This window comes from Herpailurus yagouaroundi, unplaced genomic scaffold, assembly GCF_014898765.1.
Source record: "Herpailurus yagouaroundi ecotype Mexico unplaced genomic scaffold, PumYag 295, whole genome shotgun sequence".
NCBI classification, from domain to species: Eukaryota; Metazoa; Chordata; class Mammalia; order Carnivora; family Felidae; genus Herpailurus; species Herpailurus yagouaroundi.
In genome coordinates this window covers 929,550-953,209 of record NW_024412512.1, presented here as the reverse complement: position 1 = coordinate 953,209, position 23,660 = coordinate 929,550, and the positions used below count along the sequence as shown (strand labels likewise).

At 63.3% G+C, this 23,660-nt stretch overlaps 2 protein-coding genes across 5 annotated transcripts; both read right to left on the bottom strand.

Moving 5' to 3' along the window:
* Positions 1-3,051: 3,051 nt before the first annotated feature.
* On the bottom strand, positions 3,052-23,161 carry SCAMP4 (secretory carrier membrane protein 4). The gene is made up of 7 exons (XM_040461747.1): positions 23,095-23,161; positions 16,448-16,494; positions 14,352-14,480; positions 13,928-14,084; positions 13,077-13,178; positions 6,892-7,009; positions 3,052-4,892 (listed from the first exon to the last, which is right to left on the bottom strand). Exons 2-7 carry the CDS (start codon positions 16,452-16,454, stop codon positions 4,713-4,715), a joined length of 693 nt encoding a protein of 230 aa, XP_040317681.1. The 5' UTR covers positions 16,455-16,494; positions 23,095-23,161; the 3' UTR covers positions 3,052-4,712.
* On the bottom strand, positions 18,160-23,180 carry ADAT3 (adenosine deaminase tRNA specific 3). Of its 4 annotated transcripts, XM_040461744.1 has the most exons (4): positions 23,095-23,165; positions 21,979-22,243; positions 20,106-20,186; positions 18,160-19,272 (listed from the first exon to the last, which is right to left on the bottom strand). In XM_040461744.1, exon 4 carries the CDS (start codon positions 19,253-19,255, stop codon positions 18,185-18,187), a length of 1,071 nt encoding a protein of 356 aa, XP_040317678.1. In that variant the 5' UTR covers positions 19,256-19,272; positions 20,106-20,186; positions 21,979-22,243; positions 23,095-23,165; the 3' UTR covers positions 18,160-18,184. The 4 variants fall into 4 exon arrangements, with proteins under 4 accessions (XP_040317678.1, XP_040317679.1, XP_040317680.1 ...); XM_040461745.1 differs by lacking the exon at positions 21,979-22,243 and having other exon boundaries at positions 23,095-23,160; XM_040461746.1 differs by lacking the exons at positions 21,979-22,243; positions 23,095-23,165 and adding an exon at positions 20,519-21,125.
* Positions 23,181-23,660: the final 480 nt, after the last annotated feature.

Genomic DNA, 23,660 nt, shown 5'->3' with positions numbered 1-23,660 from the left:
TCCTCTGAGAACGGACCCCAGCAAGGCTGTACCATGTGACCAACCAGCCACCTCTGATTGGCCCAGAGCGAGCCAATCAGCTCCTCCTCTGGGATTGCGGGGCGGGACGTATCTCTGTCTGCTTATGTGAAATGTGCCCCGGATAGTGGTCTTCTGACCTCGTGTGGCTTCTCCCGCATCTGACTCTGGCGGTGTTGAGATGCACCATAGGTGAACAAGCGCCCCAGTGTGCCCCGGCCTCCTGGGACCTGAAACTTCTCGTGCTAAACCCCTGAAAGTCCCAGCAAACCAAGATGGCCTCGTCACCCCAGCATGGGACACGCCATGTGCTATTTGTCACGACAGATCCCAGATGAGGAGCTCCTCCACCCCACTCCCAGGGGGCCAAGGCCTGGGCGAGGTAGAGGGTTGAATAGCGTCAACTCCAAAATTCAAGTCCACCTGAAACCTCAGAATGGGACCTTATTTGAAAATACGGTCTTTCGTCTTTGCAGAGGAAATTAAATTCAGATGAGGCCATGCTGGATCAGGGTGGGCCATGACTCAATGGCTGGCGTCCTTAGAAGACACACAGGGACGGAGTGGCTACCCGAGGCATGGAGCCACAAGCCAAGGCGCGCCTGGAGCCCCCGGAGCTGGGAGAGGCAGGACGGTCTCCAGAGGGAGAGCAGCCCTGAAACACCTTATTTCAGCAGCCCTGACACAGGCTTCGGGGCTCCAGCATTTAGGAGGATAAATCATTGTTTCAAGCCACCCAGTTTGCGGTGCTTTGAAACGGCAGCCTCAGGAAACTCCCACAGACGTGGACCCAGAGTTGGCCACTGTTTGGGGTTGAGTTGTGGTCCCCAGAAAGGTATGTTGAAATTCCAACTCCCATACCTGTCCAAGATCAAGGGGTCACAGGGCTATTCCTGCTGAGGCAGAATCTGCCTCAGGCTCTCGCAGCGTCGCTGGGAATCACTGCAACCTTGGTGTTCATTGGCCTGTAGAAGCATCACCCCATATTGGCCCCATCGTCACGGGGCTTCTCCCTGCTTGTGTGTCCCAATGTCCCCTTTTTAGAGACACCTGTCGTATTGGATTAGGGCCACCCTCCTCCAGTGTGGCCTCACCTTAACTTGAAAAATTACTCCTTCAATGACCCTATTTCCAAAGAAGGTCACCTTCTGGGATCCTGGGGGCTAGGACTTCCAACATACAGATGGAGAGGTACTCAACTGAACTCGTAGCAGAGCACAGATCCAAGCACACGGGCACACGGCACAGACCCGCCACGGGGGGTATGCACACGGGCACACGGACCAGCACCCACCATGCTCCACCTGAGTGAGGGCACAGTCAAGGCCCTCCAACCCCAAAACACGGACGACCTGAGACAGGCTCAGTGCCTTCCAAAGCGTCCCAGAGGGACGGAGCCCCGACTGCCTGTACCTCTGACCTCCCTACTGGCTCCTGCCCTCTTGTCTCCCACATAAAGCTTTCACCCCCAGTCTTTATGTTGGGCCCAGACAGGTCACAACACAGTCAATGCAGCGGCGACGGGAGAATAGAGCTGCCCTCTCTGCAAAAGTGAAAAGAATACGACTCATCCCTTTTTCTAAAAAATGTTATTTTTTTAATCTTAGAAGGTAATGAGCATATTTTTAAATAACATTAACAAATGTTAAACTTTCTCTTAAATTCTGGTTAGTCCTAGTACTTAACTGGGAGAGGCAGGAAGGACCTGTCCCTGGAACTTGCAGAGGGAACACAGCCCCACGGAGACCTTGATCTGGGATGGTCCGGCCCCCAGGATTTGAGGACGCTGAGCCCCCACACTGCCCCATCATCCCTGCCAGGGCCTTTCCGCCTGCCTCGCCTGGATTGCAGGCTCTGCCCTCCAGAAGGTGGGAGGATAGACGCCTGTGGCTTAAGCCCCCAGTTCACGATCTCCTGCAGCAGCCACCCAGGCAAACTGTCCCACTCTCAACGCCACCCCCGTCCTCTGTCCTTACAGGTCACCTGGGGGCCGAGGACACGTGCACTCCTTCCTCCGGGCCTGGGCGTCCATCTCCCAGGCCGTCCCCTCCTCCTCCTCCTCCTGTCACCAACACCATCTCCCACCCAGCCCAGCGACACCTGCAGTCAAGGCACATCCACGCAACCCGTGTCCCACGTCCACAGGCGCGTCCCCCCAGCACAGCGCACCCCGTCTCTTCATGGTTTCGTTTCCCTAATATCTGCGGGGCGCCTTCCTGCTGCAGCCGAAACATTTACCTTCACAACTCAGGACGTAGCCCAGGAAGCATCACAGGGCTGCGGGGATCACTGCAATCTTGGCATCCCTTGGCCTGTAGAAGCATCACCCCGTCTCGGCCCCATCGTCGCGGGGCTTCTCCCTGCCAGTGAGTCCCAACGTCCCCTTTTTAGAAGGACGCCAGTCATTGCTTTAGGGCCCACCCTACTCCAGCGTGGCCTCACCCCAACTAACTATACCTGCAACAACCCTATCCCCAAATGAGGTCCCCTTCTGAGGTCTGAGGGTCAGGACTTCGACATACGGGTCTGGGGGGAGGACGCGACACAACCCACGCTGCTTGCCCGGGGCTTTGCTTTGTCTGGTTTCTGTCCGTAGGCCTCGTTTCCTTCCTGTGGTGGCAAAGCGTCCTGCGGAACAGGACTCCGCCCTCCCGCCTGTGTCCACGTGGGATGTCCACTCTGCCGACAGGCCGCCACGCTGAGCCCTGGGGAGGCCCCTCCAGGTGGGTTGCCGTGAGACCTTCCTGTTTTTATTCCGGACACTTCCACCATTACTTTTCCTTCGTGCCAAGTGACGCTGGTTTCTCATTTTCGGCAAACTCCCTTTTTCAAATTAGAAGTCGAGCAGCTGGGGGGGCTCAGTCGGTTACGTGTATCTGACTCTTGGCGATTTCGGCTCAGGTCATGATCCCAGGGTCGTGGAATCGGGCAGGGTGCTGGGTGTGGAGGCTGCTTGTGATCCCCCCCCCCACCCCGCCACACTCTCTCTCAAAATTAGAAAGTAATAATTAAAAACAAAACCAAAAAAACAGCTAAGCGTATAAAACCAAGTTGATTGAAAAGGAGGACAGGAGGGAAGCACACCGTGGAGGTCGATGGGCAGGGCTGAGGGGGTGCCTGTGCGGGGCAGGGCGCAGGCGACAGGCCACCGGGGCCGTGCGCCGGGTAGGGCAACGCCGCGCCAGCCACAAACGGCCCCGCAGAGGCTCTGCGATGCAGGCAGGACTACAGTATTTATTTCCAGGATCCTCCCCCGTAACAAAACCCACCGCGACGTAACAAAGGTGCCCAGCGCCGCAGGGGCACGGGCCGTGCAGGGGCGAATCCACACGTGCGCATGCACGGTCCTCCAGGACGGGCTACCGCCTGGCGAGCCGGCCATCGGGAGGGACTCGGCCCCACGGTTAGTGCAATGCGTGCCTCTCACGGAGGCTGAACCGGGGACTTAGTTAAGGGACCCCCGGGAGACCCAAGGCTTGGGTTTTCCACGCAGGAGGCCTTGACCTTCGGGCACCCAGACCCGGGCGCTTTCTCAGGGACCGCGGCCACCTTTGGACACCACGTGGTGTTCAGCACGAGTAGCCAAAGCAAGCAAGCGTGTGTGGAGAACAAGGCTGGCCGTCCTGGGGCTTCTGGAGAGGCCGGCGACCCGGTGCGGCAGTGTGGGACGGAGAGGGTCCCCGTCCTACCCCGAGGCAGCCAGCTGGGAGGAGAGGGGCGGCACTCGGGGCGCCCGGGAAGCCTGGCCAGCAAGGGCGAAGAGGCCGCTACTCCTTTGGACCATCTGTTCACAAGGGTGCTGCGGAGATCCCCGTGGGACATTCGGCTGCTCCGTCCCAGGAGGAGCTAGAACAATCGGAGGGGAGAAAAGTGGAGTCTTGTTCCGGTTCCTCACTAAGGCACAGGTTCGTCCTGTCTTCTTTCCTTCCGAAAAGCCGTTCTCCTGAGAAACGCCATCCCCCGCTTCCTGCAGCTCGAGCACAGGGCTGTGAGGCCACAGGCTCCGAGCGGCCGGGGGCAGGCGGTGAGCGTGCGGGCCACCCGCCCTCTGCCGGGCGCTGCTGCTTTCCTCGGCTTGTACACGGAGGGGAGAGGCCCATGGCCCCCCATCCTCCCCCAGAAGGATTCCGCCCCCGGTTTCGGATCTCGACAGAGGTCTGCTGCAAGTCCCCAGGAGGAGAGCCACTGCGGGCAGGAAGGCTGGAGCCCGGCTGGCCAATGGCCCCAGCACGGAGCGCATGGGGCAGGCGGACAGGGAAGCCCAGCTAACGAGCCCCTGGACTACCCCGGAGGCTGGTCCACAAGAGCCCTCTGGCCGCAGGTGAACAGAGACTTAGAAGGACGAGGACATGGGTGACTCGGCCACACGCCAAGCCCGTCAGGAACCAGGTGAGAAGGCAGAGGGAGAGCGGGCGGACACGGGGACGTCAGCTCTGCAGGAAGGGCGGGTGGGCGGCCTGCTGCTGCCTTGTCCGTGGGGAGGCCCGTGGTCGGCCCTCTGAGACCTCGACAGGAGGGGGCATGGGCGTTTCGGTAACCAGACAGGACTCGCAGCCAGGGAGGCGTCCTCCTGCTGGGCAGCAGAGGCTGGACCTCCACGCCTGAGGGTGAGATGAACACGAGTGGGCCCCACGCTCTGGCCGGGGGCGGGGGAGGTGGGCGGCGGGGGCGGGCAGCAGGGCTGGTCGGCCCCTCTAAGGCCACTGGCTGCCAGCAGCCGGGTAGCTGGGCACGGTGGGGTACTCGGGCAGACTATTCCCCGAGAAGTTGTTGTACTGAGCCTCCCGAGACGGCGGGTTCCGCCAGGTGCCCGCATTCCACTCTGTCTGTGCCTTCTGGAAACTTCCACCGGCCCCCCGGTAGATCCTGTGCACCTGCAGGGACAGAAGGTGGGGGTGGAGGGCAGAGAAGAGAAGCCAAACTGAAGTGCACGTGACCAAGAGAGACCTCGTGCTTAAGGCTGTGCTTTTCCTAAACACACTATAAAATACCAGAACGATCCTTGTGGAGACTTTAGGAAACGCATGGAAGCTGAGGCCGTCCCTCCCAGCTTCTCTCTGTGGACCGCCCCCCGGACACCCAGCCTCGGGCCCCTTGTGATGCTAACAGCCATCCCTGGGCGTGACCGGTGGCTTCCAGGCAGAGACCCCCAGAAAGGACTAACTCCCCACGGCCCAGCAGGCCTGTGCTGACAGGCCCCCCACTGCACCTCTGGGAATGCGAGGCAGTACAGAAACTCTAGAAGTCCTGGAAAAGTCAGTAAGCGAAAACTGGCATTTTAAGTCAACGCTCTTGATGCTTAGTGACGCTGAACACTTTCCTCGTTTTTCACTGGGATTTGCCTTTCTCCTTCCACCCAACTATTACTAAATATGTTTCTTTTCTTGGAGGCAGTGGGGGGTGTGCAAGACAGAGCCCACACGGGCCTGACACCTCCCTCCCCTGAGGCCGGCTCACGAGGCCGGCCCTCAGGGGCGTCTGGACCCGGACTCCGGGGCTCCCACCACCCTCACTGGCGGGGGGCTCGCGTCCCGGAGCTGTCTGTGCAGACACGAGGATTGCGCCGAGGACCTGCTCCCCTCCTGGGGTCTGGGGTCTCCGCCCGAGCCCGGCAGAGAGGCCTGCTGACCGACCCTCGGTGAGAACCTGGGCGCTGGGTCCCTTCGTACCCCCTGGAGACCACACCTCACACGTGGTCACATGCCGTTTTGGGGGGACACCTGGGAGAGGATTCTGGAAGCTTAGCCTGGTGTCCCCACCCCCACCCCCACCCCACAAGCCTCTGCCCTTAGGTCATTTTGCTTCTTATCCTTTCTCTGTATCAACCTGGGCCTTGGGGAGACTGCTGAGCCCTGGGGTCCTCCCGACATGCCCCGTCCCCGGGGCATCTCTTTGTTTTGGAAGCACAGGCTCTCCTTCAGGCCTGGCAGCCTTTCTTTCTTGCCCAAGAGCCCTTTTCAATTTGCATTTGCTTTCTACTCTGTGAGGTTTGCTGCTCGGAAGTCCCTGGTTGGAAAGTCGGCTTCTGCAGGGACCTTGTGGTGGAACCCCTGGAGGCTCATTCGCGCGTGTTTTCTGCCGGCCCCTCCCTGCCCTCAGACTGTCCACACGGCTGAAGGCATCTGGGGTGCAAACGGTGGGGGGGGAGTGGCAGGATCCTTCTGTCCGCCCAGCCAGCTGCACCCGGGAGAAAGCCTACGTAGGCCAGGAGCCCCACTCAGACAGCTAGAGGCGTGGGGCCAGACGCTCACGACACTCCACGCGTGCTGGGGGCGCAGCGCTAGAGCCCGCACCGCTCCTCTTTCCCACGGGGACTCCACGCACGTCCCCGCGCCCCGGCCTGTGACCACCACCTCCGGGAGGGCTCGAGGCCGCCGGCCAGGTGCGGCCGGCTTCCCCAGCACCGCTCAGTGCGCGTTCCCGCTGCGGCCTCCGCACACCCGGGGCGGCACCGCCCGCGGGAACCTTCCGGCACAGAGACGGCGCCCCAGCCCCACACGGCCGGCAAGTATCTGAGATGCGGTGGGTGGGTGCAGCGGATCCCCCCACTCTGTGTTTAGCTTTACTTAACTTTACCTCATGTGACTTTAACCGTAAATGGCAACAAACGTCCGGTGGCGGCCACATTGGGCAGCGTGGAGTACACCCTGGGACACGAAAGTGCGGGGACACTAGTGGGTGGGCCCCAAAGGCAGGCGCGGTCATCATCAGCCCACGCTCTGCGGTTTCCCTAAGCCTGCCTTAGCAGAGATCAGCTCGTCATGGACATCAGGTCACGTCCTGGAACGAGGAGGATCGGGCCCCCAGGGCCCGGGCGATCCGGCGACCAGATGCACGGGAAGATGCTGGAAGTCCCGGGCCCAGAGGACTCACTTTTATGATCGCGATGGCCATCATGGCAGCTGACATGGAGAACATGATGGCCGGAAGCAGCATGACCACGGCGGCCCCGACATTGGTCTGGAAGAACCCGACTGCCGCCAGCCAACCACTGCAAGGGGCAAGAGAGAGCAGCATGGGTGCCAGCACGTCCACCAAACAAGCGCCCAGCATCCTTCATATGTAAACAGCTCCAACAAATCAACAACAACAAAAACGAATGGCAGAGAAATGGGCAATTTGTGCAAGGGCTCGCAGGGGCCAACGCACACGTGAAATGATGCTCAAACCCGGCAGCGGGGAATGCGAGCTAGAACACGGGAACGTGTGGTGTGTGTGAGGGGCCGAGAGGAGCACGGCACCGGTGGGAGCGTGTCCCTTTGCGGGAGCAGTGGGAGTGGCCTACAAAAAGCCCTGAGAGCTCATTTCCTGCACCCCGGCTCTCCTCCTCTGAGAATTTACGCCACGGCAATAACTTATAATGAAAGCCAGGAGTAACCCAAATGTTCACCAGCCGGAAACACAGCCACACGACAGAATGCTGAGGAGATGTTAACAAAACCAGAGCGGAAAAGAAGGTTGCAGATGAGTCAGGACAGCAAGACTCTACGAGACCCGTTCTGTCCATGGCACGTGTGCAAAGTGGAAAGAACACCCACGCCCGCCTCTGGGGGGAGAGACAGAAGATAACTATCCTCGAGACTTCATCATTTTACTGATTTTTTTTTTAAAGTAGGCTCCACGCCCAACGCAGGGCCTGAACTCACGACCCTGAGATCAAAACCTGAGGTGAGATCAGGAGTCAGACGCTTAACCCACTGAGCCATCCGGGTGCCCCCTGAGATTTCATTTTTCTAAACAGGTAATAAAGACTCAAGGTTCAAGGAACCTAAAGGCTAGGAAATTATCACCAGTTCGTTACTATCACTGGAACCATGTGCTTTATTCGGGTCTCGTCGCTGTTCCACTGGCATCCCTGTTCCAGAGCCTGTCGCGTGGCCACATCCACGGAGAGTCCAGCCAGGTCCCCCCGCACAGGCTCCTGTGGCCACCCCCGCACTGTGGGAGCGTCACACCCAGAGAGGTGGCCGCCCAGCATGCACGTGGCGGAGCCCCACGTCTCCAGGGGCTGCCCGCATTTGCTCGCGCCTTCCGGAACAGCACGAGGACCGCAGCGCTCAGCAGCACGTGGGCTTTCCCGCAAGCATGTTTAGGGACGATGCCACGCTCCCACCGAAAGGGAAGCTGTGTGTCTTCCTCACCCAAGTGTGTGAAGTGGGGGCAGAGGACCCCTGGCCCACAGGCCCATTCTGTGCTGGGTGCCGGGGCCGAGAATGACCCTGGCGGTGGGGACAGGCCTGCTGCCTGTTCCCACTCAGCCTGGGGGAGGTGGAAAAACTACTGGGGGCGCCCGGAGGGCTCGGTCGGCCAAGCGTCCGCCTCTTGGTCTCGGCTCCTCGGGTCGTGATCCCAGGGTCATGAGATCAAAGCCCCATGTGGAGCTCTGGGCCGGGCGTGGAACCTGCTAGAGATCCTCTCTCTCCCTCTGCACCTCCCCAAAATAAAATTAGAAAAATTTTTGAAATAAAAAACTTAAAAAAAAAAACTAAAAAAAGAAAAGCCACTGGGAGGGGAGACTCAGCTGGGTGTTCAGGCCAAGGGAGAGGTAGGTGGGAGCCCATAGTGGGTGTGAGCACAGCTAGGCAGCTGCAGGGCCAGGCGGGCACCAGGCGCTCCTGGGAGGGGAGAAACGCTGGCTCTGCTGGGGGTGTCACCTTGGGGACCAACATCCTTCCACCAGATCTGGGGCTCTGGAAAGAGGGGCCGGTGGGCGGGGGCCCCAGCCTGAGGATCGTGGTCTCCGGGGAGGGCGAAGGCACCCACGGGCTGAACGTAGGACTGGGAGCCTGCCCCAGCCTCCCAGCAATGAGAATAACCTCCTTTATTACCCAGGATGACAGCACTCAGGTTCTAAGGACAGCAGGTGACAAACTGGCCTCCGTCAGGACCAACTGGATGAGCGACGGAACCTGCCGCATGCCATCCTTGTCGGGGAGACACCACGGCATCAGGGCTGGGGAGCAGGGAAGATGGAGAGGGCAGGGCCCAGGGAGGAGATGAGGGGGTGCTGGGTGCTCCCCCAGAGAGTCTCAGGAGATCGCGGGGCTGGAACCAGGGAGAGGACAACATGCACGTAAAAGAACAGTGCGGACACAAGACCTGGGGAGTCTGGCAGCTCCCCAGAAGGTCAGCTCAGCTGCCGCGTCACCAAGCAACCTGGCAGCCCGGTGCACACCCGAGACACTGAGACCTGTGGCACAGCAGCACTACTAACGGCGATGCCCAAAGACACCCAGAGCCCGTGAGCTGTGGACGAACTACAGCGTCCACCGCGCACGCGCACAGATGACCGTGTCTACCGCGCATGCGCACGTCCCTCGGCCGCGAGCAGGAGCAAAGCGCCCACCCCCGCCGCCCCACGGGCCGACTCTGAACACACGACACTCAGGGAGGGAACGAGGCACGAGAGGCCACATAGGGTGTGAGTCCACTTGTGTGAAAGGTCCAGAAAAGACTCATCCGGGGACAGGGAGGGGGCTTGTGGGGGCCGGGGGAGCGGGTGGGGGTGATGGCCAATGGGGGCGAGTTGTTTTTGGGGCAATAGAACATTCTGGCACTAAACAGAGGTGATGGCTGCACCACCTGTGAACGTGCTCTAAACCACTGAATTGTTCACCTTAAAAGAGTGAATTTCTGGACTGTGACACGTACCTCACCAAAGCCATTATTCTAAAAGCTGAACTCTGGGAAACTACAGGACAAGCAAGCCTGTTTCTTCGATGAATCAATCAGAAAAAGACTGGGAAGAGCGAGGACAGAAAACGACTCATGGAGACGTGCGCGCCTCATCTGGGTCTGACCCGGACGGACGGCTAAAGCAGAATGTAACTCAATGCCACGTGGAATCCTGAGCAGGGGGGCAGCCGCGGGGACGCGGCGGAAATCCAAACGTGGCCCACGTCCGGGCACCGTCACTGCAGCCGCGCACACCTGGGGTCGTACCAAAGGCGTATCAGACACCCCTGCTGGCGCACGGCCACGCGCTGTCCTGTCTCCGTGCCTTTCTGTAAACCTCCAAGTAGCCGGACGTAAAATGCCCTGTTCAAGGGGCGCCTGGGAGGCTCAGTCGGTGAAGCGGAGGAGTCTTGATCTCAGGTTTGTGAGTTCAGGACCCACGGTGGCCATAAAGATTACTTTACAAATAAAATTGGGACACTTGGGTGGCTCAGTCAGTTAAGTGTCCGACTTCGGCCTAGGTCACGATCTCATCGTGGTTTGTGAGTTGGAGCCCCGCGTCGGGCTCTGTGCCGACAGCTCGGAGCCCGGAGCCTGCTTCGGATTCTGTGTCTCCCTCTCTCTCCCCCTCCCCTGCTCACGCTCTCTCCCTCTCAAAAATAAACATTAAGAAAAGTTTTTTTAATTAAAAAAATTACTAAATAAAGTTGAACTCATGAACCAAGCCACCCAGGCGCCCACCCAATGAGGGTTTTGAACTCACAACCCCGAGATCAAGGATTGCACGCTCCACGGACTGAGCCAGCCTGTTTAAAAGAGACAGGATCTCAGCGAGCGGACGGCACGAAGGACTTTAGGTTGGTCTGTGAGGCGTGAGGCAGCATCGCGGTCTCGTATGTAGGGACACTACGTAGGATACTTGTACGTCCTGAAACTTCTTCTCCTTTATGAGTTCGCGGGGAAGCGTCTGCGGAGATGACCCACGTGTGGAGCGTGAGGGGGGCAACAGACCCGCAGGATACAGAGCTGACTGCGCAGCGCGGCCGGCACCCCCAGAGCACCCTCTGAGGACGCGCTGGACCGTCTCCGGGAAGCGCCCGGCGGCTGCTCCGTGTCCCACGCGGAAGGTCACGAGCAGGGACTGGCCCGGGGCCATGGCCGCGGTCCACCCGGCCACCGGGGACCAGGAGGACGGGGAGACCCTGGCCGGGCTTTCAGGGGGAGTGCGGTTTGGTGGAGCGCACCTTCGGTCCCGACCCCCTGCTCCGGGCCCTGAGGAGGCCAAGGGGCCGGCGGGGGGGCCGGGGGTGTGCCAGAAGCAGGCAGTCCACCTGTGTGACGGTCAAAGAGGCCAGAGCAGGGCAGGGGGGCGGGGCACCCCATACCCTTGGGTAAGTGGAAGGGCCCAGAGGCCCTGCCCCACTTGTGCTGGCCTCAGGCTAGCCTTGCGACAGAAGGGGAGCAGTGACGAGCTTCAGAAGAGCGTCCCCCTCCCCCCGCTTCCCCCTAATTTGCCAGAGCAGCTCTCTGCCCAGGCTCACCGGCTGGTTGGTCACCGTCCCCTGCTCTGTTTGGCCTACGCTCAAAGAGGGCAGGGACGCTCCTGAAGTCCCCTTTCTGCAAGCCGACCCCCAAGGAAGGTGCCCACCGTGCCAGCCCAGTGTGGAGAACGGCGTGGGGGTGGCACCAGGCAGAAAAGAGCCCGCACGGGCCTGACACCTCCCGCCCCCAAGGCCGGCTCGCGAGGCCAGCCCTCGGCAGCATCTGGACCCGGACTCCGGGGCTCACACCACCCTCGCCGGTGGGGGGCTTGTGTCCCGGAGCTGTCTGTGCAGACACGAGGTTTGCGCCGAGGACCCGCTCCCCTCCTGGGGTCTGGGGTCTCCGCCCGAGCCCGGCAGAGGGGCCTGCTGACCGACCCCCGGTGAGAACCTGGGCGCTGGGTCTCTACGCCCCCTGGAGACCACACCTCCCACACGGCCACATGTTGTTTTGGGGGGAATTAAGCGCCTCCTGGGGGACACCCTGGGAGAGGATTCTAGAAGCTTGGCCCGGTGTCCCCGCCCCTGTCCTCCATCCCTTGCCCCGAGTTCAAATTACTTCCCATCCTTTCTCTGTATAAACCGTGGCCTTGGGGACGACAGGCTGCTGAGCCCTGGGTGTCCTCCCGGCACAGTCCCGCCCCTGGAGTCCGAAGCCAGCCCCTCACTGGCCCTGTAGACCGAGATCTGAGAGGGCATCAGAGACAGCTCATCTGCCCGACAGGTGCAAAGACCCAGAGGAAGGGTGTATCTTGGAAACGGTCCCAGGCGAGAGGGGACTTCGAGCCTCTACAAAGGGGGCAGAAGACACGGGAGGGAGCTGAGGAGCAGGTCCAGGAGGCCACCAGCACCCACCGGGGCCTCGAGCAACAAGACAGCACAAGTTCGACATGCGGTGACCAGGACAGAGCCTCGTGGCTCTTCCAGGACACAGAGGAAAGAGTGACAGGAGTGAAAGCCAGGAGGATGGCAGCAGGGTGTCCCCAGCTGAGAGCTGGAGACACGGCGAGGGCCACGGCGTGTGACACCCGCCCTCAGGGGACGAGCTCCCGATACCGAGATTTCGACCGAGAGGCCGAGCAAGACACACACGAGCACAGAGGCGCGTGATGTCACGGCACTGACCAAGCAGAGCCACACACACGCAGCTGTGGCTGTCGCCCACAGGACGCTCGGTGCTGCAGACGTGACCTGGGGGTGCCCACATCCTCATCCTGGGACTTGTCCCCTCATGCAGCAGAGGGGACCTTGTCAAGGCCCCCGAGGCGGGGGTGGCCCCGGGTGCCCAGGGGGCCCAGCATCCTCACGAGGTCCCACGAGAGCAAGGCAGAGCCAGGAGACCCGAGCTGCTGGCCAGGAGGATGAGGAGAGCCCGTGGGCCGAGGATGCGGCACCTCCGGGGGCTGGGAAAGGGAGGAGACGGGGCTCGCTGGGGCCCCGGGGGGGGGGGGCCCCATTCCAGCCCTGCCCGCACCTGGCCGTGAGGCCCGTGTCAGATCCTGGAGCCCAGAGCTGTGAGATAAACCTGCTTCCCTCCGAGTCACCACGTTTGCCGTGATTTGTTCCGGCAGCCACGAGACCAGGTACGAACCCGTCCAGGCAAACTGAAGGCCGGCCCTCTCTCCGGCTGTGCCCCGAGCCGCTCCTCCCAAGACGTGCCACCGACCGCACTTCCCAGTGGCCCCGGTGGCCCGCGAGCGCGTCCTGGGCAGAACCCGGAGGGCCGCAATGCCCAGCCCCACCCCACCCCCCACCGCCCCGTGCGGGTGCTCACGATGGCCGGGGCGCCGCTGAGCACACACACGTCACACCCCTGCGCCACAGCCCGGGGGCCCGGCTCACCACGCGCCCCATCCTGAGAGGCCGATCGCCTGGATAACGGTCAGGACGAACTGGGCTCCGAAGACGAAGAAGAACGCCATGAAGTTGAAGGAGCTGTCGGCCCTGCGGAGGGACAGGTGGGAGAGGACGGCCGTCACTGCGCGCGTGCATGGCCAGCGAGGGGACTGGCTTCCCCCCGGGTCAGCCCGGGTCTCGGGGGCCACCTAGGGGCAGACGCGGCACGCTCCTGAGTCGTGGGGCCCACCGGGGGCGCACATCCACAGGAGCCGAGAGGTGCCAATGATCCAAGTGTTCGCAAATGTACGAGCAGCCAGACACAGGCACACGTGTCCACTGTGCACGCGCACGTCCCTCGGGCCGCGAGCAGGAGTGAGGTGCCCACGCCCACTGCCCCGCTGACGGACCCAGACGTGACAGGCCACGCGGGGTGTGAGTCCACGTGTGTGAAACGTCCAGAACAGGCTCGTCCACGGACAGGAGGGGGGCTCGTGGGGGCTGGGGGCTGGGGGAGGAGAGGGGGTGGAACAGGGATAGAATGTTCTGGAACTGGAAAGAGGTGATGGACCCACAACCCCGCACAGATACCGGAAACACTGATACACGAAGCGTCTCCTGACGAAGTTATTAAAAGACAACGGGTCGTGGTTGGCTGTAGCCCGCAGACCGTGGACATGACCTGTCCCCCCCCAACCGGACAGGAGAAGGGACCCAGGCACCAGGCACAGAGCAGGTGCAGGTCCCGAGAGTGAGAGCGGGGGCCGCGCGGACCTGAGCGCGCGCGCGGTCAGGCGTCCTGGCTCGCCCCGCTCCGAGCAGCAGACGCTCCGAGGCCGCCCCGCACCCCCACTCACCGAAAGGCCTTGTACGCAGGCCGGAACCAGCACACGTAGCCGCAGGGGGAGAAGAGCAGTAGCCAGACCAGGGCCAGGCCGAAGTTGGCTCCCGAGCCGCCACCGATCCACCAGGCCAGGCAGGCGATGAGGTTGACCCCCAAGGTGGCACAGTAGACTGGGCGGGAGCAGGGGGGAGAGGCGAGGAGGGTGAGCCTGGGCGGAGGGCTCCGGGCCGGGCCTCTCCCGCCCGCCGGGAGAGCAGGGCCGTGGCTCTGCTCGGCGTGGGCACCAGGGGGGCCAGAGCACAGCTCAAGGGACATCACTTTGTGGGAAAAAGGGATTTATCCCGGAACCCTTAGGCTCTCACCGCCCGGGAGGGGGCAAACTGTGGCCCGGAGGTGCCCCATGCCCGCCCCCGCCCCGCCCCGCCCCGGCCGCTCACACAGCCACAGCTGGTATATCTTCTTCACCAGGAGCTGGTGCTCGATGGGTATCTCGTCGGAGAAGTTCTGGTAGAAGCAGGGCTTCAGAGGGATGAACCTGGGCAGCGGCGGGAAATTATTCTCCTTTTCTGCAGAGACAGAAACCACCGCAAAACAAAACCAGGCTAAGGGACCCAGTGACAGGCCCACACACGTCCCTGTCCTGGTCCTCAGAACCCGTGGACAGGTCACCTCACGCAGCAGATGGGACCTTGTCAAGGCCCCTGAGGCGGGGGCGACCCTGGGTGCTCTGGGGGCCCGGCGTCCTCACGAGGTCCTCACGAGAGGGAGGCAGAGAGCCGGGCGGACCCCACGCTGCTGGCGGTGAGGATGAGGAGGGGCCGCGGGCCCAGGATGCGGTGCCTCTGGCAGCCGGAAAAGGGGGACACGGGGCTCCCTGGGGCCCCGGGGGAACCGGCCCTGCCCACGCCCGGGTGTTAGGACTTCAGAGCCCATAATCGTGGTTTGAATCACTACGCTGTGGTGATTCCTCAGAGCAGCCACAGAAGACACGCAGACTCAGTGGCAGAACGCAAATGCTGGTGACAGCTGCCTCGAAGGAAGGTTCTGGCATCCTGAACGTATGAGCTTCCTGGGGAAGCTCTAAGAAGTGACCACAAACCGGGAGGTGTCAGCTATAGGGATCTGCTCTCTTCTAGGCCCGGAGCCCAGAAGTCTGAGGTCAAGGTATCAATGACATCATACCACTGTGTGGCAGGACACGACTCCCAACTACCTCGGGGGGGCCAGACCACGAACAGAACAGAGAGGACCCCTGCCCTCGAGGTGCTGCCCTCCTAGCCAGGGGGAGCCCGGCAGTGATCGCAATGGATGGACGACACTGTGGCATATAGGAGATGTCACGTGCAGGCCACCAGGGATGTGTGCTGGGTGCTGCTTAGCTTTGATTTAAGAAGGGGGTCAGGGTAGGCCTCACTCGAAAAGGCAGCGTTGGAACCAAGACTCCAGCAAGCGAAGAGGAGAGGCCGGTGGTCCTGGCCCATGCAAAGGCCCCGGGGTGAGTGCCAGGTGCTCTAGAGGCAGCGGGAGACCAGGGGCCGGAGGGGAGGACAGGTAGAGGCAGACCACACCATACTGGCCACAGAGAAGCCCCAGGCACCTACCAAGGGACACAGGAAGCCGTGGAGCATGCCAAGCCTGAGCCCGGCGGGGTTCGACCCCACCCCGAGCTTGCTGGCTCTGCGCCTGTGTGATGAGACACGGGGAAGGGCCTCCCCGGCACAGCCTCCGTGCCGCGGTCACAGGTCACAACCCTTCGCGGTTCCTGCCCAAGGCCCCAGCAAGGACCTCACCTGGCCCCTGCCCCGCTGCTCTCCCCTCGCCTGACGTGTGACCCCTCCCCCCGCTGCCCACAGCAAGGACGGGGTGACGCCTCCAGCGGCCAGGCGGCCAGCACACCCTGTGCCGAGGGGGGAGACAGAAAACCACCAGGCGAATCACACGCCCCTTGAAACCCTGTCTTCTTGGAAGATGAAAAGCCCCAGGGGAACGTTGTGCGCAGATCTGGGACTCGGGGGCCTGACTTCCAATCCCAGCAGCGGCGCCACCAGCTGACCTCAGGCACCTGAGGCCCCGGCCGCCCTACACCTGAGCTCGGGGGCAGATGCCGGGGCAATGTGACCGTGCGTGGAAGGCGTGTCCCTGTGGCGCCTGGCCGTGGCTTCAGGGCCCCACCTCACGTGCCCCACCCCTCCTCCTGAGCGGGAGGGGGGCAGGAAAACCCACGAGGGAGTGAGGGTGTCATCTTACGCACGTAGGGATGAACCCTGATGTACCAACCTCACCCCTACACTGATGTCAACCGCCAAACGGGCCCCAAGGCAGAAGGCCTGGCCGGGCCAGCTACTCCTATGGAGACCGGCCTCTCCCTCTAATCTGGCTCCAGGCTAGGAGGGAGCCCCGACACCCGTTGTGGGAGGAGGGGAGTGAGGTGTGTGCCCCTCCCCGTGGTGGGGGGCATTACGGTCCGTCCGGCCACCAGGGGATGCTTCCCAGAGGAACAGACAAGCTGGATGGGCCTCCGGGCGAGACTTACCAGACATTTCTGCTGTGACAACTGGCGGGGCCGAAGCCTACAGCCACCTGGAGGGGAGACAGCCACAGTCAGGGGGTCCCCAAGGCCACTGGGGGACCCCCACACCAGCTGTGTGCCCAGCAGCACCCACGGGTGGAGTCCTCACCTCCAGGCCACCCCAGGGATGGTCTGGTCCCAGAGGCCAGTCCCCTGCACCACCTCCCTCCAGAGCCCCGTCGGCAGCTGGCAGGAGAGGGGTCAGCCTGTTGCCAGGTCACACACCGGCCAGAGCCAAAATGTTCCTGGGACCCCCCCCCCCAGCCTGCCCCCGGCCCCCCCCACCCCCCAGGCTTTCGCTTTATCCACGACTGGCTCTGAGCACCTCCTCGGGGCCACAAAGCCCAACTTGTGAGACACCGAGAACTGGGTTCGCGCTCACTGCTACGTGACATGCAGTCACACAATCTCTCTGGCCTGCAGTTGTCGCCCCTGCAAGCCTTGCAGAGCTGAGGATCGCGTCACGACCCGAGCCAAGCACGTGGCACCCCAGCGGCCCTTCTACATGCAGCCACGTGAGCTGGTGTCACACAGTGGCCCCACGTACCAGGCTGCCACTAACACACACACCCGATGAGAACGCGCCGGTCCCCGAGGGCTCTGCGGGTGGGCACCGCCATCTCCAGGAAATGAGCCACAACGCGGCCTTGCCCAGCACCCACCAGGGCCTCACGGCACAGGCGAGCCCGGCGTGGGCAAGGGAACCGTACCTGGAGGTGGGCAGGGGGACGGGAACCCACAGACGTCTTTCTCACGCACAGCCCAGGTGAGAAGGTTCCAGTGACGCGGAGTTTCCGGGGTCCAACCCCCGAGACCCTCCCGCCCACACCACCCATCCGCTGCACCAGCTCGAGGTCAGACCCCGTGCCCCGGCCCCAGGGGCTAGGACGGGCCGGGAGCAAATACCCCGGGCTCCACGGCGGGCTCAGAACGAAGCTGGCCCGGTGATCCAATCACGCACGGCTGCTGAAGGGACACACGTCGCTCCTAGCACTACCTGCTCTGCGGCAGACCCCCGGCTCACCCCCTCTGGCCATCTGTGAAGGTCAGGAGATGGGCTGATGGGAAGGAGCCTTTCGGTGGGGTGAGTCAGGCCGGCAGGCTACACCCTAGCGTAAACACACGCTGGCCGGCCACGCCCCTTCCAGACGTAGCACACCGGCAGAGGCCCCACTCCCAGGGCCATGCTCTTGCCCCACCTGGCTCAAAAGCTCCCCTTCCCCTGTACAAACCCCACACCCTGGAGGAAGCGGTCACTCCGACCCAGGTACCCTCGGCCACCACGGCCCCATGCCTCTGTCAACAGACACCGACCTGGTTTGGGGTGTTTATTTTCACACGTAGAGCCGCTCTGTGACACCTGACACACAGGGGACACCGTCCCAGTGGACCCTCGGGCTGGGGGCAAAGGGCAGCTGGAGGAAGGAAGTCCGAGTGCCTAGCTCCCCGGCCCGGGCCGGACCCCCGCTAGGCTCAAGCCCAGGGAAGAGCTCGGTTGGGCACAGATGCGTCCCCACACGCCGGTGGAGACCGCACAGGGTCTGGCTCCGGGCTGGGGGACGCGAACGTCCCTACAACTGACCGGCAGGATCACAGCCGGGACGAGGAGGGACACAGGGGCCCGCTGGTGGAGTCTGCCGGGAGGCTGAGATGCCAGGGGAGGGCCCGGCCCGGGGCCCGGGGTCCGGCGGGCGCGGCCGCCTACACGAAGGGGTGGAGCCGGCGGCACTGGGCTTCCAGAACACCACGGAACACCTGGAAGCGGTGGTTGAGGTCCGGCCGGGCGTGGATGCGGAAGCGGGTGCCCAGCGCACCGTCGGGCGACGGCGCCCCGTAGAAGACGCGCTGCACGCGGGAGTGTACCAGGGCCATGGCGCACATGGCACAGGGCTCGCGGGTGACGTAGAGATCGTAGCCGGTGCACACGTAGGGCAGGCTGTCCCCGTGCGCGTCCCCGTCCTCCTCCAGCTTGCGCACAGAGCCCGCGCGGACGCCCTGGGGGACGACGACGGCCGGGGCGAAGGAGCAGGCAGGGTAGGGGCGGAGGTCGTAGGCGCCGCGCCCCTGGCCCCGGGCTACCAGGTCGATGCACACCATGGTGGCATGCAGCAGGGGGCTGGCTGCGCTGCTGCAGTCATGGCCCGTGGCCAGCACGCGGCCCGAGGACGGGTCCACCACCACCGCCCCCACGGCCCTCAGGCCCCTGGCGGCCGCCTGCTGCGCCGCCCACACGGCCCGCTCCATGTGGCCCTGCATCGCCGCCTGCTCCTGCACCGAGAAGAGCCGTCCGGCCAGGGCACGGGCCACGTGCCTGTCCTCGTGGAAGGACGTGGGCCAGTGGGCGCGCGCCTCCTCGAACTGGCCTCTGGTCAGGGGCGGCCGGGCGGGCACGGGCACCAGGAAGGGCTGCCCCAGGCCGCGAGGGTCCACGGCCGGCCGCGGGAGGAGCTCGGCCAGCGATCGTGCACCCGGGGCCGGCCCCGCCAGGCACAGCAGTATCTCCAGTGCGTGCGGGCGGCTGGCATCGCGGCTGGGCCGCACCCTCTTGAGGTGAGGCTGGGCGGGCAGCGGGTGCACGGCCGACACCTCCTTGAGGAGGCGCGAGGTCTGACGCTTGTCGAGGACGGGCGCGGCGTAGGCCAGCACCAGCTCCACGTCCTGGGACTGCTGCTCGGACAGGACCGGGAGGGCTTGCCACGGCGCAGGCGCTGGCTGGGGGCTCGCGGCCTCCTCGTCCCCACGCTGCTCCGCGAGGCCCGGGGCGGGGTCCATCCTGGGCGGGGCTCCGACTGTGGGAGACAGAGATCGGGGCAGAGCATCATCCCTCAGCCGCAGGAGTCCGTCCCAGGTCCCAGCGTGCGGAATCCGAAGTCCGGGAGCTCCGCCCACGCGACGCGCGCCACCGGCCGGCCGCGCTCGCCCTCAGATGCTACTAACGCTTGGTCTGCAGAGCTTAAGCCATCACTGGCATCTTTTCTCCCTGTGCGAGGTGCCACGGGTGAACGTGAGCGGTCTCGTGAAGCGTCTTCACGCGGACTACGTGCTCAGGTGCTCACGTTCCGTGTTTCAGGTTAAGCGAGCGCATCCTTACAGTGAATTTCACCTGTTTCTTTGCGCATTTTTTTGGAAACACGGCTTCTAAAACGCTTAGCGTTTCGTGCGGTACCCCGCGTCATAACCCCGTCGGTCAGCACCGCCTCGGGTCACATCGGAGCTAAACCACTGGTCCCGTCGACGAGATTCAGAGGCATCAAAGGTGCCACCGTGTGCCCGGAACACACCGTCCTCTGGAGTCCTGGGGTGGACCAGCCCCCTGCCCCTTCCCCATGGACAGGAAAGTCTGGGATCATCTTACAGCTGTGGGCTTCCACCCTCTCTGATGCGCCTGAGCCGCCCAGAACCCCACTTATTCATCAGTCGGGCCCGCTGGAGGGCACAGGGCACCCTCACCCACCGCGGTCCGTCCTAGGCTCATGATACAAATTTGACAAACGCACAGAATCGGGGGGGGCCCGCGGCACCGACCCTGAATCTGCTCCCGGCACACACCACGCTCAGGACCCCACGGCCCGCACCGGTCACGAGGCTCCCACTGTCTCCACGGCAAAACACACCGTCTCACCTGTCCTCCAGGAGCACAGCCGCTGAGTAACACAGGCAACAGGGGGCTGTCAGGGAGACGCCGCCGGCGGGGGCGCCAGCTCTGAGGCAGAAGGGGGAAAACTCGCAGCACAGTCACCGTGCGAGCCAGTGACCGCTCCCCTCCACGCCCAGGCGTGTGCCCACGAGAGCCGAGAACACACGTCCACAAAGAACCCCGCACACGTGTGTTCACGGCAGCCAGACGGCGGATACAGCACAAGCGCCCTTCAATGGATGAACGGACGGATACACGCGTCCACCGCGAAAGGTTCACGTCCCTCGGCCGCGAGCAGGAGCGAGACGCCCACCCCCGCCGCCCCGCGGACGGACCCCGAACACGCGACGCTCAGGGAGGGAACCCGACACGAGAGGCCACGCGGGGTGTGGGTCCACGTGTGTGAAACGTCCGGAACGGGCTCGTCCACGGACGGGAAGGGGGCTCGCGGGAGCCAGGGAGGGGACGGAGGAGTGACTGGTGATGGGGACGAGGCTTCCTCTGTGGGGGGCATGGAGATTTCTGTAAGAAGACAGCGAGGAGAGTTTGGCACCCCTGCGGAGGTACTGAAAACCCCAGAGCCGGACGCTTTAAACAGGTGAGCTGCAAAGCGGTAAGGCTGCTAGAGAAAGCGGGGAGGGGGAAGGACACGGGGCAGGCGCGAGGTCAGCAGACTCCGCGCGAGGCCCAACCACTGGTGCGGTCCCCGCCACGTGTCCTCCCAGTGACACAGGAGGGAGCTCCTGAACTGTCCCCGTTCCACAGGACAAAGACAAGGCTCTGTGGGGTGCAAGGCCTTGCCTGGGGCCACCGGCAGGCAGAGTCGCGATCTGACCAGGCTCTGGCCAGGCGGGCCAGCTCACCGCCTCTGCCTTCGGAGCCCCTGTGTAGGGCAGGGGTCCTGAGCCTCTCCCACAGATAAGAAGGAAGCAGCTTCGGGGCACCTGGTGGCTCAGACGGTTAAGCGTTGACTTCAGCTCAGGTCAAGATCTCACGGTTCGTGAGTTCGAGTCCCATGTTGGGCTCTGCACTGACATGTGGAGCCTGCTTGGGATTCTCTCTCTGCCCCCATCCTGCTCTCTCAAACTAAATAAACTTTAATAAAAAAAAAATGAAAGAAAAAGAAAGAAGCGGTTTCAGGAAACAGTGACCCGCCCGAACCCCCAACCCCAACGTCCTGGGGGGAGTGCCAGCACAGCTCCAAGCAGTGTCCACGCACGTGTGTTCTGTATAAACACGCCCAGGGATGTGGAGCAGGATGGGGTCGGCTGCTGGACCTGGGCTCCTCTTCTGTCCCCAAAGCCCCAGCTGAGTCCCCAGCTCCAGGCACCTGGCTGCCTCTACCCCCCACACACTCTGCTGGTCTCGCCCAGCTCAGTCCCCACCCTGGCATCTCCAAGGACAGCCGCGGCGGGCTCAGAACCGCCTGTTTTAATTTCTGGTTGCAGCGCCTCTGCCTCTGGTGCAGAAGTCCGGGGGCCGGGAGCACTAACAGCATCGGCGGCCCCCAGAGGGTGTGCTGGACCAGGGAGACGGGACCCTAACCTCGAGCCCCCTTGGCAGCTTAGGCACCTCCCCACTGGAAGCACGGGTGCTCCGGGACCCCCCGAAGATACGGGGCAGCTGGCTCTGGGAGGGAGACAGAAAATGGCATTTATACACCCAGGAAAGCGTAGGCTCGAGGCCTCATCTTGTCCCTGGGTGACGAAGGCAGGCCGGAACCTGGACCTGGGTGTGTGTCCTGCCCTGTCCTAGAAGTCCACACCCAGCCCAGCTGTTCCCTGCCTGTGAGACCTTGGGCACCTGCCCTAGACCCCACCCTCAGTGCCCCCTCTGAGAAATGGGAACCCATCCCCACCTCCCAAGGCTGAGAAAAGCCACATGAGCTCCACGCTGTCCCAGGGTACAGCTCCCAGGAGGCGCAGTGCCCTGTGGTGGGCAGTCTAAGAAGGCTCCTCGGAGGCGGTGACCCCAGCTGGACCCAGAAGGCAGGTGAGGCAGGGTGGGGAGTCCCTGGCAGAATCTCCGAGGGCTAGTGCCCTGTGGTGGGCAGTCCGGGAGGGCTCCTCGGAGGCGGTGACCCCAGCTGGACCCGGAAGGCAGGGGAAGCAGGGTGGGGAGTCCTGAGCAGAAGGAACAGACGGCCAGAGCCTCACACACGCCCACAGGGCGGTAGCTGCTGGATTCCAATACAGTTTCCAGGGCTTGGCTGCCACCTGCATCCCTAACAAACTCCCCATTGGAGTGGGGCCGCTAAATTCGAATTCTGGACATGCGCAGAGTTTGCGAGCGCGGTGGGGTCCCTTGCAAGCTCTGGGGCTTGACGCGAACATGGGACATCGCTTGTCGTGTACACGGAATTCTAACCTCCCGGCGCGTCCTGCGCTTCACCTACCCAACCTGGCCACCCTACAAACGGCCCCTCTGTGTGTGACAGTTCGCGAACACTGGGCATGTGGGGTGTGGTAGGAGACCCCTTATCCGCGGAGCCAGGATAAGAGAAGGCCTCGAAAACCCACTCTTTCAGTATCAGGAAAGTTTAATGTTTGCCACGTTTACCAACGTTTAAGACGCCAGCAGCTGGCGGGAAGCTAGTGAAAGGGAGGACCGGAGGCAGAGGGCTGGCCGCGATGACCCCAAGCACGCGCACAGGGGAAGCGGAAGCGGAAAGGGAAGCGGAAGGGGAAGGGGAAGGGGAAGGCGATGGGAGGAGAGGGGCAGCTGGCTGTACGGGGCCTCCACCACCGGCCGCAGGGGCGCGCGCACGCGCAAAAGGTCGACGGGCGCGGGGAGCGGCGGCCCGCGGCCCGGGCGCCCCGCGCGCACGCGCACACGAGCGGATGCCCCCGACTGCCTCCTCCCGCCCCGCGCGGCCGGCGCCCCCACGCCAGCCGAGGCTCTCCTTGACTGCCCCGGCTCGCCGCCCGTGGGAGCCGGGGCCGCGAGAACCGAACCCCCGGGTCCGCGCGCTTACCTGAAGAGCCGCACGCGAGGACTGCGCCTCACAAGTCTTAGCAACCGACCGCTGCCCCGCCTCCGCCTGCGCCGCGCGGCACGACGGGAGCGTAGTTCCAGGGGCGGGGTCGGCGCGGGACTGGGGCGGGGTCCGGACTACAATCCCCACAAGGCTGCGCGCCTGGCCGCCGAGCGCCGCCCTTCTCTCGAGTGCGGGTGAGCGCGGAGTTGAGGGTTCAAGACCTCCTGCGGGCTGCCAGAAAAAGAAAACCTTGGCTGCCGTTTAGGGAGTCAGAGTAGGGGGACTGAGGCAGAGGGGCACACGACCCCCGCTGTGACGCTCCCCCAGCCCAGGTTGCTGCTGCCACGTGGCTCCTAAAAGGGCTGCCCCTAGAGACCCAGATGGATGGGTCAGGTTCCCATAAGGGTCTAGGACTGGGCGATGCTTGGCCTCAGTTTTCCCATCTGTACAGTAGATGAAGGGGACCTCTTGACTCTTTTAGGCAAAACGTCCTAACTTATGAGCAACTCCAGTTATTCATTCTAGTTAAACAGATTTAACCCAGCGGTTCTCAACCAGGGGCA

Bases quoted from the DNA above. Each gene is read 5' to 3' on its own strand.
- SCAMP4 (XM_040461747.1), bottom strand. The intron at 7,010-13,076 runs GTGAGCCGGGCC...TGCCCCTTGCAG, and splicing joins CTCTCAGGATGGGGCGCGTG to TGGTTGGCTGGCGGCAGTCG. The intron at 4,893-6,891 runs GTGAGTCCTCTG...CTGTCCCTGCAG, and splicing joins TGGCCATCGCGATCATAAAA to GTGCACAGGATCTACCGGGG.
- ADAT3 (XM_040461743.1), bottom strand. From the start codon at position 19,255: ATGGACCCCGCCCCGGGCCTCGCGGAGCAGCGTGGGGACGAGGAGGCC.